Genomic DNA, 14605 nt, shown 5'->3' on the forward strand with positions numbered 1-14605 from the left:
TTTCATTAGAGTAGAAACTCTCAGAAAGGAAAGTCCCTCTGCTAATCTAAATGAGCACCTGACCTGCGATGTAGAGCCTTGAGGACCTGGGCCCTGAGAGGTCAAGGGCAGTGGCCCCAGTTGTCCAGTGGTAGATATCAGAGGGGAGCTGGAACCTCAGACTGCAGGGCTTGGAAGCCAGGTCTGTCCATCACACCACTCGGTGTCCTCAGGTCAGAGTTAGTCTGACTTCACTGGTTAATACTTGGATATTTCAAGGATAAGTGATGAGCCACTGATGACTCGAGATTTGGGCTGTGACATTTTCTGTGGTAGGGAGTGGGGGGAATGGATACACACACACACACTTAAATACACTCACTCATACAGACAGACAGACACACACACACACACACACACACACACACACACACGTCTCTTAGCTGGTGAAGCCTCAGGGGACAGACATAGGCAGCCTAGCACTGGCCCTTCCATAGCTGGATCAGACCTGCCTTCGATGGCACCAACACAGGCCTTCAAGGACTCAAGCTCACCACCATGTTGTTTTGAGGCGTCAAACAGCACCTGGGTGGAGACATTTATTTACAAGGAAAAAAAGAATCACCCAAATTCACATTTCTGTAGGTCTTTAAGCATTTTCCATACACCAGCCCTGAGAAGGAAAAAGTGTTCCTATGGCACCCATTTTACAGATAACGACACTGAAGCAGACAGAGACAGAGCCACACAGCTAGTCAGGGCAGAAGCCGAGATTCAAACCCAGACCTTCAGACTCCCACCCACCACTGTGCAGCCAACTGCCTGAACTGTACTACTGCCTGAACTGTATCTACTTCTGCCTTAAATGAGAAGGGAAGGAAAGAAAATTACCCTTGCTACAAAGGATGGACTCCTGGGGAGGAGCAGGAGAAGACAAAGAGTTGGAAATGAAGGTGGTGGAAAACCAAAAGACATCCATTAAGATTTTGACAAATAAAAATTGATGACAAATATTTGACTTATATAAGATATCTGACACATGATCAGACCAGATCAAGCGTTTCTTTCTCTTATCTCTTGGTGTCTCTGTCCTTCCTGGCAGGTGAGAAAGCAGCTGACGCCAGGGTTCCTTGGGTAGGCAGAGGAGAAGGCTGATGACGCCCTCCCTCCTCCTTCCTTCTTTCTTCTCTGCTCACTGTGGAACAGAGAAGCCCACTTGGATTGGCTTCAAGGTTGGCCTAATTGGGACCAGGAGAGGCCACTGAAGTCTGGCTTCTCTACAGGAATACTTGTGCATCTTCTATCTTTATGTCACTCTAAGGAACTGTCTTCTTAATTTACAGAAGACCCTTTGACACATGCACATGTTTGTGCTTGACTGAAAACATCCCCAGAAGCCTACTGTTCATGTGAGCGGACTCAGCCTGCCCAGCGTGGCGAGAGGGCACCAGCTTGGAACTGAGGTGAGAGACACATGAGCAAGGGCACGGGTGTTTGTCCATGCTTCTGCCCAAAAGTCTTCCATCTTTGGAGGCAGCTGGCAGCACAGAGCACTGGACCTAGAGTCAGGAAGCCCTGAGTTCAAATCCAACTCCAGACACTCACTAGCTGTACCACCTTTGGCAAGTCACTTAAGCTCTGTTTACCTCAGTTTCCTCATCTGTAAAATGAAGATGATGGCACATGGTGAGCACCATGTAAATGTTAACTGCTATCGTCATTTAAATTGGTAGCAGCTAGCTCTCAAGGCTGCTGGGAGGTTCAAATGAGCTGCATACGTAAATGAGCTAGTATACGTAAATGAGCTAGCCTACGTAAATGAGCTGGCATGTATAAAGGAGCTAGCCTACGTAAATGAGCTAGCCTATGTAAATGAGCTGGCATACATAAATGAGCTGCATACGTAAATGAGCTAGTATACGTAAATGAGCTAGCCTACGTAAATGAGCTGGCATGTATAGATGAGCTGGCATGTGTAAACCCTTTGCAAACTTTAAAATGCAAACTTGCCACCATCATCACTACTTATTATCATCATCATTCTGGCCACTGTTGTAACGTCCCAGATGAGGAAAGTTCACCTCACCCACTTAGTTGGGTAAATACTGACTGAGGGTCCCCTGCGCTAGGAGCTAAGGAGAAGAGAGGGGTAAGTAAGGCACAGTCCTGGACAAAAGGCGCTCCCAGCCCCATGGAGGTGAGATAGGTCTACACGCCCCGTCCTGCCCACGTGAGGGAGGGGTCCTGAACCTGGACCTGCAGATAATCTCGGGGCTAGATAATGGCCATAACAACTCACATTTTATAATAAGCACTTTCCTCACACCAAGCCTGGGAGGTGGATAGTATACTGGATGCCCATTTTACAGACGAACAAATAGGCCCAGAGAAGAGTAAGTGACTCGTCCATCCTCATGCGCGTAGTGTCAAAGAACAGATTCGAACCTAGGCCTTCTGGACTTTCCATCTGGCATTCTTCCCACTGCATCTTGCTGCCTCTTTGAAAACTCAGGGTTAGAAATCTGGTGAGAACAAATCCTTTCTCTTAGGAGGAAGATGTTGCCACAGTGCTTGTGCCTCTGAGGCCAACTTCGGAGTCTCATCACCAGCTCAGCTCCTGTGCAGGATTTCAACATTTCCATGTCCAGCCTGGGCCAGGACCCAGGAATACTTGAAAGTCAAAGATGAGAGTCTCTGAACATTTCAAGAGTTCGGCCCAAGTTTTGGGGCCAGGGTTCAACAGGTCCTTACTTTATCCAAATGGATTGCACAGATCCTTCCAGCTTCCATCAGCAAGAGGCAAAAGCCCTTTGGTGTGACTCTTGAATGTGGAAATAGGAGCTGGGGTCCATGGTTCCTCCATCTTCAGCAGCCAATGGACACTTAGCCTCCCAAACTCTCACTGCCTCAATTTTCCAATGACGCCCACAACCGTCACCCTCGACACCCAATTTAGACCTCACTACCATCACCCTCCCTGGTTTCAGAATAAGGGGTAAGAAGGGGTATCCAGAACTAACTGTAAAATATGAAGACATCTATTAGACCCCCCCATAGTTTTAGAACATCTGGTCTTGCGTTCTGGCCTCGGGCCTCTCAATGACAGCTTTAATTGCAGAACCCCACTGCTGGCCAGTCTTAGAACAGCTGGCCCTAACCTCTGGCCCCAAGCCTCTCAACCGCAGTTTTAATTGCAGAACCACAGGATTGGCCTCCACCTGGGATTTTCCTAGGCCTCTTGGGAAAATAAGAAAGATATTGGAGTTCAGAATGCTCATGGAATCACAGGATCTAAGTTTGTCAGCCAATGACTAATATTCTAGGGCTTATTATCACAAAAGAAGGAGAAGGCATGAGGAAGACCCACAGGGCCAGGGAGTTCTACCTTCCACATCGAGGGAGCACCCAGAGATGAAAGGGGAAACATGGAGGAATGAAACTGACCCGTGAAGGACATCCACATGTTTTGACAATGCTGTGGTCGATCAGTTGGTCACTTACCCAGCAACGGACGTGTCCACTTCATGCACCAGGGGCACTGACAGGACGAGGCTGTTGTCATGCAGTGAGTCAGAGCGCTCTACGTTGCCACTGGTTTCGAGAAAGGAGAGATAATCACGTCACTGCATCCGTCTGCAGGACCCAATTTAACCACTGAACCAAGCGGAGATATCACTGTGAACAAGCTGATTCTTGGGGCTCAGGAACAGAGCCTAAATCAGGAATTGTTCCCCCTGGGGAAGGTACCATTAACCTTGCCCAGAAAATAAAGCACGAACTGTGCTCTCAAAGTCAGGAGTAGGAGAAACGCACCCTAGCAAACCAACTGGTAGCTTCCCATCTTAGCAGTCAACAAGCATTTATTATGTGACAGGCACCAAGCTAAGCCTTGGGATACAGAGAAAGACAACAGACTCTGCTCCGAAGAAGTTCACATAATGGGGGAGTGACAGTCATGCAAATATACATGCAAGACATATAGAGTAAACACAAAAGGTAATCTCAAAGGAAAACACTAGCTGGAGGCCAGATTTGAGGGATGGGGGGAGGGGGAGACCAAGAGAAGCCTCTTATCTAGGTAAAAAAATTGGTATTTTTTGGTGCTAAAGGACTCTAAAATTAGGACCCCAGTACAAAGCCCCATTGTCCCACCTTAGTTATGGCTCTGGTCAACTACCATATGGTGGGTCTCCCATTAAAGCATCTCATGTAGACTGACAGACCAAGATAGCAAAGATAGATGCCCAGGAGGGGAGACACATGATTTTTTTTTTTTTAACAAATGCATATGCTCTTGTTTTCTGACTTGGGCAATGTGGACAGACACAAATGAGAGAAGTTACTTCTCAAAATACTGCCCTCAGGGTGAGAAAGTAGAAGCACTAGACCTTGAACCCCAAGAGGGCTGTCTTGACTCTGTAAACATTGATCAAGCACTGTCCTAAGTGCTGAGCAGAGACAATGACGAAAAGTAAGCCACAGGGAGCTTACATTTTCCAAAGTGTTGGCTGCTTCTGGCAAATGGGGCACTATTTAAGGTAGCAGGGATGGCCAATGGCCCGAGAGAGCCACAGGGAGCTGGATGCTGTCCCAGGTGCCAGGGAAGGGGCTACCTGAACATAGCAGCTTCTGGGAACTTCCTCGGCTTACACTTCAGAAGTGTAAGATGAAAACCCAGGCATCGCCAGATCCCAGAAGGAAATGTCAAACAGAACCAGCTGTTCTAGTGACTATGTGATAATTAAGATAATATAGAGAAGGCTTGCATAGATTTCAAGCTGGCCCTCCTTGACCTCTTTGTGGAGGTAGGAGACTACAGGGGCAAAATATTTCGTACACTACCAGACTCAGTGGATCGTTGCCTAGTTTTGCAGAATTGCTTCTTTTTCCACTTCATTTTTATTTTTTTTAACAAGAGATGACTTTCTGGGGAAGGGAGATGGCCTCAGAAGTCTTAGTACCTTTTTAAGTTGTTAAAACTTAATGCTGCACTAAGACTTTTGGGCCACCCTGTATTAAGAAATGAAAGTGATGGAAAAATTAAAAGATTTTGATAAAAATTTAAAATAAAATAAATTTCAGACTTATGGAACTTCTGGTTTATAATTCAGTAATCACTGATTAAGTACCTCCTGTGGCCCAGATCAGGCTCTGGGGACCTAAAGAAAAAAATTGATCCCTGCCCTCATGGAGTTTCCACTCTAATGGATGCCTCTCCTCTCCCCTTTGTCTTTGAGCTCCTTTATGCTCCAGCCCTGGAATGTGATCCCCCAAAGCAAAGGGGTCTCAGCTTGGAGGCTTCCCTGCACCTAGGTGAGCCACACACCCAGTAGTCACAATTCTCAGAACTAGCAAGACCTTGGATCCAAACAGCAGCCCAAGCCCTCCTCCCTTTCCCAAAAGTGATCAAAAACAGGATTTTACTCATGACAGACCCCTGAACTAGCCCTAAAAGAAGGGGGGGATTCTGCAGGCATCCCTCTAGCCCTCCCACACCTAGGTACCATAAGATGGGCAGAATTGTCCCCCAATGGGAGATAAAGCATCTTCTGCCTCTCGCCAACTCCCTGTGGCTGCTGCAGTCTGATTTACCCACAAAGCCTCATCTCTCTTCTGAACGGCTGCCCCAGCCTGAGCCAAGTTTACAAGGGGAGTTAGGGAAGCCAAACACCAAAAGGCCTCTCTTTGTCACAGGATATTGGTAGCTTGGAGCTTCTCACACATACAAAGAGTTGGTTTTCTTGGGAAAGTCAGCAGGTTTAACTTTCCTTCCTTCCCTCAACAGAAATTACTTAATAAATGCTGGCAGTTTCTCAGAGCCTGGGAACTGAGGCTCAATGATCTCTCTCCCTGCTTTGGTCAGTGGGAGAGGCCAGGGCAGGCCCCTCACATCTCAGTCGCCACTCCCACCCCTTCCACTGGAAGACTCAGCCTGCCCCTCTTCCAGCATCCCTTACGCATTTCCCTTCAGAAGCACCTCCAACAAAGCAGAAAAGGAGTAGCAGACATAAATTTGTTTTGTTTGGTAAAGAAACCAGCCATCCCTGTTGGAGTGTCTTCTCCAAGGGGTTAACAAAGGCTAGGAATAAATATGGAGGCCCACTTGGCCCAGTTTGCATCATGCACCTTTGCTCATCAGACTCTGGAGACATGTGCCATCAAAGTCCCCCAAATAAAATGAACCTTCCTATATACAGAGGTAGCCAAGACACCCCCTTTCATTCTTACTTTTAAAAAACAACAATAGTGTAAACATCTTTGGCCAAATTTTTAAGGCCTTACCTTTGAGCAGTCACTAGAAATTTCAGGGTTTCCTCCTCCCCAGACAGGTGGCTAGTGTCAAAGATCACGCTGAACTCATACTGGAGAAAGAGAAAGAGATGTTTGGCACAGAAGGACGTTCCCAGCCCCAAGGCTGGCCCCCTATGATCCTGTCCAGCGTCTTCACCTCCCAAGGGCTCCCTCGCTCTACAAGCTTTCCCTTTTATGCACATCTTGAACAGGATCCGGCCATGTGCATAATTTCAATAATAAAAATCCTAGGAGATGCTACATTCTTTCCCGGAGGTCTCATTCCACAAATGACCGTTACGTTGGTGCTTTTCCCCTGCACATCACAACTGGGATGCATTTTTAAAAACCTACAAGGGACACGTTGGCTCACGTGGAGGTTTTTGAGGGTGTGTTTTTTTTTATTTTATTGTCTATGCTGTCACTAACAAAAACCAAATAAAATGAGCCTTCCTATACACAGAGAAGAGAAGATATAAGAAGAATGTGGGGCAGCTAGGTGGCGTAGTGAGTACAGCACCGGCCCTGGAGTCAGGAGGACCTGAGTTCAAATGCGGCCTCAGACACTCGACACACTTACTGTGCGACCTTGGGCAAGTCACTTAACCCCTGTTGCCCTGCCTTCCCCCCTCCAAAAAAAAGAGGAAGAAGATTGTAATTGAAAGTCCCTTAGAGAAAAGGCATCTGGCAAAGGGTTCTGGAAGCCTGGCTTTGAGCTCCTGGCATGCAGGCACCTTCAAGCAAATCTTCACTTCTTGCTGACTCAGTTGCCCCGTTTGCAAAATTGGAATTAGGATTCTTGCTGGTATCTCCCGGAGTTATTCTGATGCTCCAGTGAGGCCGGTGTGAAAGCCCCTGGAGAAGTAGAAGGGGTCACCGACAGGCTGAGATGTGGCCAAGCCCTGGCTCCAGAAGACAGAGTCCAAAGCTAGGATGAAAAGACAGCCACACTTGGGCCTTGGACCAACAGGGAGGAGCCAGTGGAGAGGATCCTCTGCATCAAGACAGCACGAGAAAGCTCAAGGCCAAGACCAAGCACTAGGTTAGGAAGGAGGGACCACTCAGAAGCCTGGGGTTGTCACCAGGAATCAGGGGTCAAAGGTCAACTAAGAGATTTGGGTGTGGAGGTGGAACAAACCAATCCATCAACCAGTGTTTGCTAAGTGCCTACTTTATACAGAAAGAGGAGCGGAAACAGGTCCCTCCCTCAGAGAGCTCGAGTTCTATCCACAGAGACAACGTGGACACGTGTACAGAAGAAGTCCATAAGCACTTCGTAAATACAAGACAAAGCAAGGGCTTACTAACTTCTTACTGACTGACTGACTGAGCCGCAGCACACCAGAGGCCGGGGAGGCCGAGGCAGAGCCGGAGACTTCTGCCCAACTGGTGGATCCAGGACCCCACAGCTCAAAGGTTGCCCCAGCAGAGCAGCTTGTTTTGGTACAAAGGAATCAGAAGCAAACCAGATTCTAGCTCTGCCGCTCATTCCCTGTGCGGTCCCTAGTCTTATCCGCATTTGACAAATTAGGACAACGAGGCTCACAGAGGTAAACTGGCTGCCCCCAATCATGGAGAAGCAGAGCCGGGATCTCAGATTCACAGATCCAGTGGGAAGGCTCATCAGAGGCCTGCTGGTCTACCACACCCACTGTACAGAGAAGGAAAGCAAGACTTGGCTGGGTTAAGTGAATTGCCCATAGTCCCACAAGTTTGAGGTGAGAGAGGTAGGATTTAAACACGGGTCTTCTGACTCCAAATCCAGTTTTCCTTCCATTGTATACTGGTGGAGAAGTTTTCAATGAGGATGGTGAATGATTTTAAAAGAAATTTCACCACTAGGTGGCGCACTCATAAACTCACTGGATGACGCAGACAAGACCCAGAACCAGAAGTGATGATGGGATTGGCCTGGAATTCTGCCAGCTACACACATGCATACACACGTGTACACATGCACACACACATGCACGCATTCACACATGCACACGCACGTACATAGGCACACACATGCACGCACACGTTCACACATGCATGTGTGCACACACACATGCACACACGCATAGACGCACACACACGCACACAAACACAAACACACTCACATGCGCATATACCCGCTATTGCTGCTTTCTCCATCTTTCCCTTCTCTGCTCCCTCTTCCCAGTCTATCATCATTGGCCTTGATCTCAAAACTTAGGAATACATTGGAGTGAGAATATGGGAGAAGGAACAAAGAGTCCATTGGAGAAGGTGGGAGGGGGCTGCCTTAAATCACCATTGGGCCAAAGGCAACAGTTGGGCAAATGCTCCCCCTCAATGGGCCCTCCTGGGAAAACAAGATGCCCCATCTAGGAGGGCACCAGGGGATGTCTTCCTCCCAGAGGAAGTTTCCTATTCAATGGTTTCTATGCAAGGAGAACAAAGTTTTCCCATTTTAAATGGGCTCCATGGTCCAGGGACACACACCAAGGGTTATAATTCCCATTTTACAGATGGGAAAAAAACAAAGGGCCAAAAGTGATTTCCCCCCAAACTCACAGAATAAGTCATGGTGGACGCAAGGACACTTCCGTATTTGTACTTGACTGCCAACGCAATGAGTGACCTAGATCTGAGGCGTCTTTGCAACATCCAGCTTAGTGGGTGATCAGGAAATATTGCTGAATGAATGGATGGATGGATGGACTTTGAACTTGGAGCCCCTACACTGAGATGCATTTTTATATTTTAATTAAAGTCATTAAAATCATTTTTGGTGGATAAGTTTGAATGACGAAAAATGCCCTATAGTATCAACACAAAAGCAGGGTTAGGGATCACAACAGCACGGCCTTGTGGAAAGTGTGTTGGCTTTGGAGCAATCAGGTGAACTGAGTTCAAATCTTGTCTCTGTCTCTTACTGCCTGTGTGACCTTGGGAAAGTCACTTCACTTCTCTAGCCTCCTTGTCCTCATCAGTAAAATGAGAGATTGGCATTAGATGGCCTTCAAGATCCCTCCAGTTCCTGCTTAATGAGCCTATGATGCTGCTGAGTTCAATTCCACAAGCATTTATTGAGCACCTACTATTTGTAAGGTTGAGTCTATGCTAGGTCAATGGAGATACATAAGACAAAGTTGCACACACACACAAAGGCCCTGCGTTCAAGGAGCTTATGATCTCCTGAGGGAATATATCTTTATCCAGATGAGGAAGTAAAGATTATTGGAGGAGGGAGAACCCACTGGGCTTAAGTAGTGTTTGTGGAATGATTGGGAGACAAGTAGATTAGGAAAGTCTCCACACAGAAGGTGGCATCTGAGAAGAGCCTTGGCAGAAGTGAGGGAGGGCATTTCAGCCTTGGGGCACAGCCTGGGCAAAGACCCAGCCACCAGAAATGGAAGGTCAAGGTCAGGGAACAGTAAGCAGGCCGGTTTGGCTTATTAAAATATCACAAGGGAACCATGTGAGCTAAAGCTCACTGTTAGCAGGAAAAGGCAATGTCCCACCACAGGCAGAGAGAAAGCAAAAGCTGATCCTGGAGCCCATTCGTTGGAGGATCCCAGGCCCAGAGCTGGAAGGGACCCAAAGGTCACCTAGGGTGAACCCCCTTGTTTGGTAGATGAAGACACTGGTTAAGGGATTTACCCGAGGTCAGAGAGATGTGGGACAGTAACAGAACTGGAAGCCAGGTCCTCTGTCTCTGATGCATCTCTACCTACAACAGGACTCTGGTGGCTTCTGGTCAGGAAAAAAAGAAAGTCTGCTCCTTACCTTGGTCTTTGACCTCATGAAAGGAAATCCTACACTGCATTTGAGGAAGTCGGACTCCAGCAATTCACAGGAAATACCCATCTCCTCCTGGAAGAGAAAAACACAGCCACATGAGACGCCTGGTAGAAGAGAGGGCAGCACCCCGATGGACCTGGGAAAGTCCGAATGCTGAGGTCAACCTCTCCCCCTCACCAAGGGAGGACCAAAGGGCCATGCCTGAGAAGAAGGATCAATCAGCAAGCAGACAGGAAGCACCTACTGTGTGCCAGGAATTGTGACAGGCATGGGGGATCTGAATACAAAGAAGGAAACAGAAATTTAATACAGTGAAGTGTGATGCCCCCCACAACTCCATGGTACAAGATGGGGAAGTTGTGGCTAAGGGACAGCTCATGTGAAAAACATCAGAAGGCTGCAATGAACCACAAACCCACTATGGGTCAATAACGTGACACAGAAGCCCAGAACACTAACAGCGGCCCAGCACCCAGAGTGACGGAGGCGAGAATCCCACTACCCTCTGACCCACTCAGGCCACACCTGCACGATTACATGCATTCTGGGCATGACATTCAAGCCACTTCCCAGCCATCTGCACATCACAGCTTCTGCATGCAGGCCATCACACCCCCCCCCCCATCTCTGTCTCTCGGCTAAGAGAACCTGGAATGTTTACCCTAGAGAATAAAAGATATGGAGGGGGCGGGTTATGGCCTGATAGGTGTCTTCTAGTCTTTGAGGAGGAGTTCCATGACCATGGCATCTGACGCATCCAAGCCCACCTAATGGAAGCCACATCTGACAAAGAATGCCTTTTACCCCCATCTGCCTAGAGCACACCAGCCTTTGCATCACGACCACTAACAGAAGGGATCCTGCTCCAAATAAAGAAACATTTCCTAACAGGGAGAGTTGCCTGATAGCAGAAGGGGATGCTTTGGGAGGCTCTTCCCCCCAGGGACCTTGCAGCACAGGCTGGGGCTGTGGGCTTACCCCAAATGGCTCTGGGGCTGTCTCCTAGGTCTAGCCCGTAGCCCACGTGAACCACGGCCCTGCTTTCCAGACAGTGAGCTGCCACAACGAAAGGAAAGCCGCAGCTCCATAGCTCACAGAGACTTTCTGTAGCTCTTGGCAATCTCTGGTAATTTACAAGAAACAATTTTTATGCTGCTTGGGGGAAAAGGACCGTTAGACTTTCTGCAAAGGAAATCGTAGCAAAGTTTGGTTGGATGGCAGCCAAGACGAGTTAGGTGACTTCACACTCCGGCACGTGTTTCATTCAATCCAGCTCGATCGTGAAGATGTGAGGGGGAAGCTGGAGACACCTGCCTTTGGAGAAGGACAGTGCGCTTAAGAGGACGTGATACTTTATAGCACCATAGACCCTCGGAGATCACTAACTCCACCTTCCTCTTCCTACAGATGAGAAAACTGAGCCTCAGAGAGATGGATGACGGGAAGACCCGAGTTCAAATTTGGTCTCAGACACTTGCTAGCTGCATGACCTGGACAAGCCACTTAACCACCACCTGCCTCAGTTTCCTTATCTGCAAAATGGGAATGGCAAAAAAAAACCCCTAGTGTTACTATGATGATAAAATGAGATAATATTTGTAAAGCGCTTTGCAAAACTGAAAGCACTGTATAAATGTTAGCTATTGTTAGAAAGGAAAGAAACAAGAAATTATTTAGTGCCTACTGTGTGCCAGGCACCGTGCTCAGTGCTTTATAAATAATATCTCATTTGGTCCTCACAACAACTCTGGGAGATAGGTGCTATTATCCTCATCCCTGTTTTACAGTTGAAGAAACTGAGGTAGACCTGAATTAAGTGACTAGCTGGTATCTGACACTGGATTTGAACTCAGGTCTTCCTGCCTCCAGCCCTAACGCTCTATCTGACATATCACCTAGATAAATGTGTAGGGGTCTGCAAATAAAACTCCCGTCTACAGGTCCAGCTCTTTACTGCCTTACTCCTATCTACACATCCTAAGCAATAGACACAATATAGTAAGGACGCACGGATAGTGAGAGAAGATTTGTGATTTAGACCCGGCCTAAGCCCCGGAAATTGAGGCAAGCCAAGTCTGAGAAGGACCAGCAGGCTCTGCCCAGGTCGCTAACTTAGAATAACTGACTCTTTGCCCGCCATGATCCAACACAGTAATTGTCCTAGCAGGCTTTCGCACATCGAACCCCGACATCAATTTGTCAGAGGTTTCCGTACTTTAACTAAATCACCACCATTTCAGGATCATTCGACACTCATCTTTGTAGTTACTGAAAACGTGTTATAAAATTCCCCGATTCCCAAAGTTTCATGCCTTGAAAAACACAGTCAAGCAGCTACACTGTATTTGAGTTATTACTTGTCATGCACTGCCCGAGGCAGGGCCAACATGTGCCAGTAATTAGGGAAATCCCCAAGCGTGGGGGTGGGGGGTAGCGTAATCCTCATGGAGACAGCAGAAGAGCAGGCAGGAGAGGGGAAGGGGGGATATGTAACACAAAGGCTCGGCCAGTCTGCTTTAAGAAAGACTCAGGACCGTTCAGCAGATGGACGGACGGGGGTCAAAGTTCAAAGCTAGCAGAATCTGCCAAAGATTAGGGTGCTGAGATACAGGGAAGCGAAGGCTTTGTCTGAACTCCAGCTTCTTCCCAGAAGTGAGGTCTTTGGATTGCAGAGATCCTCCGGCGCTGCCCATGCTAATGCCCATGGACAGCCCCAATCCTGCCTTCCACAGGAAGCCTTCTCCAGGCCTCCATGCTTTCCCTCTGTGATGGGCTCCAATGTATCCTCTCTACATCTTGTCTGTATATGTTTGTTTGCATGTTATCTCTCCCTAGCCTGTGATCTCCTTGAGGGCAGGGACTGGCACAGGGCCTGGCACATAGGGGTGCTTAATAACATCTAACTGTTGCTTCAGCCACATCCATGCCATCTGCCTTCATGTCATCATCGCTCCTCCCAACCCCCCATAACACCTCCTTGGGACTTGGGACCAACGCTCAATGGGATGGCATTGGTGGAAGGCCCTTCTCAACTCTAAAGTACTAGCTACTAGTGTCTTCTTCAGGCCCATGGCCCTTCTTGAATCACTCCCAAAGCCCCTGAGAGTCTAAGATACCCTGCATAAAGGAGTATTTCTGCCCTTCTACCATCAGCAGCGGTGGGCAAGGATTCTACATGTGCAGTTTAGGGTTGGCATGTACTCAGCCCTCAGCCAGGCAACAAGCATTGCTATTCTAGGGATACAAAGGAAGGTAAAAACAGGCCTGCCCTCAGGGGGCTTACAGTTCATTGGAGTAAGCCAGGGGAACAGGGAAAGGACTCCTACAGAACATGGCCTTAAAGTCAGAGAAAACAAGAGTTAGAGGAGAGGGAATGCCAGGCCCAGGGGGAAAGGGAAAGCCATGCAGATAGGAGGTTGAGGACCAGCAAGGCAACCAATGCTGCTGTACTAGGGAGTTTGAGAAGGTCAGAAAGAGAAGAAAGACCAGTGGAATCCAGAGTGAATCTGGCATGGGGAAGGTGATTCCAGCTAACAGTCCTAAGAATTACGAACTGAGTGCTGAGCAACAGCCAACTTCTCTGTCTACCAGTCTCCAGGAAGGCCTGCCAATGTGGAAGTTATGGGGAGACAGACTCTCCGGCTCTCCTTAGCTCAAGGACTCCCTGGCAGTACAGTGATGAATGACTGACCGGATGCTCATTTGGACCCTACCAAACTACTTTGCACATCAGCCTGGGCAACCTGCCACTCTCCCAAGTAGTCACTGACCATAGGGCCTTTGGCAAATGGAGGAGGCCAGAGGGAAAATGTAAAAACAGGTGGAAACAAGGGAATTTATTTTTCTTAACCACCCTTATTTATTACATGAATTTTGTTTTTTATTTTTTCCAATGGGGGGAGGGTGGGAAAGAAAGAACATAGGCATTTTCTCATTAAAAGTGAAAATAAAATTTAATTTTAAAAAACATAATTTGTATAGAAGAATATCTTCTTGGTGGTCAAGTATATTGAGCTTTTATAAGCCAATTCCACTGTGGTCAGCTGGACAGCCACGACATCCTGTTGATAGACTATGAAACGGTGGTATGGCTGCTCCAGGTACCATCTGCACTCACTGGCCACCCACTGAACTGCGGGTAACAAGTTGTTGAAAAGTGAATCTTTATGCAAAGAATGTGAAAAGGTGATGGGGAAGACTTCAGGGAACATTTCACTAAAGGTGAGGGGAGAGGAAAGACTGTAGAGCCTGAAAATTTATTCCAGAACAAATTTCTTTCAGACCTCCAGACTGGAGGTCATAAAATTATAGCTTTAGCATTGGAAGGGACCCTAGAGGTCATCTAGTCCAACTGCCTTCATTTTACAGAGGAGCAACTGAGTGTCAGAGAAGCCAAGAGACTGGCCCAAGGTTCTTGGGAAGGAAATAACAAAGTTCAGATTCAGACCCCCCAAACCAGAAGCAAACCCAGCCTTCTCCCCATCTCTTTGTGTTCTCTGCCATTTCTCTGCGCAGCCTATGGGAGGAAGGAAGCCATCTTGCCTAAGATGTTTACCACTTCCAAGAC

General features: G+C 47.7%; 1 protein-coding gene across 1 annotated transcript in view; it reads right to left on the reverse strand.

Moving 5' to 3' along the window:
* Window positions 1–14605, reverse strand: part of ITGA9 (integrin subunit alpha 9) — a 349120-nt gene that overhangs the window by 76568 nt on the left and 257947 nt on the right. Inside the window, exons 19-21 of the mRNA XM_036738550.1 lie at window positions 10024–10110; window positions 6262–6341; window positions 3481–3570 (exon numbers count right to left, since the gene is read on the reverse strand). Of these exons, the coding sequence (XP_036594445.1) occupies window positions 3481–3570; window positions 6262–6341; window positions 10024–10110 (257 nt within the window). The remainder of the gene's footprint in view (window positions 1–3480; window positions 3571–6261; window positions 6342–10023; window positions 10111–14605) is intronic.

The sequence above is a fragment of the Trichosurus vulpecula genome, chromosome 9 (genome assembly GCF_011100635.1).
Source record: "Trichosurus vulpecula isolate mTriVul1 chromosome 9, mTriVul1.pri, whole genome shotgun sequence".
NCBI lineage: Eukaryota > Metazoa > Chordata > Mammalia > Diprotodontia > Phalangeridae > Trichosurus > Trichosurus vulpecula.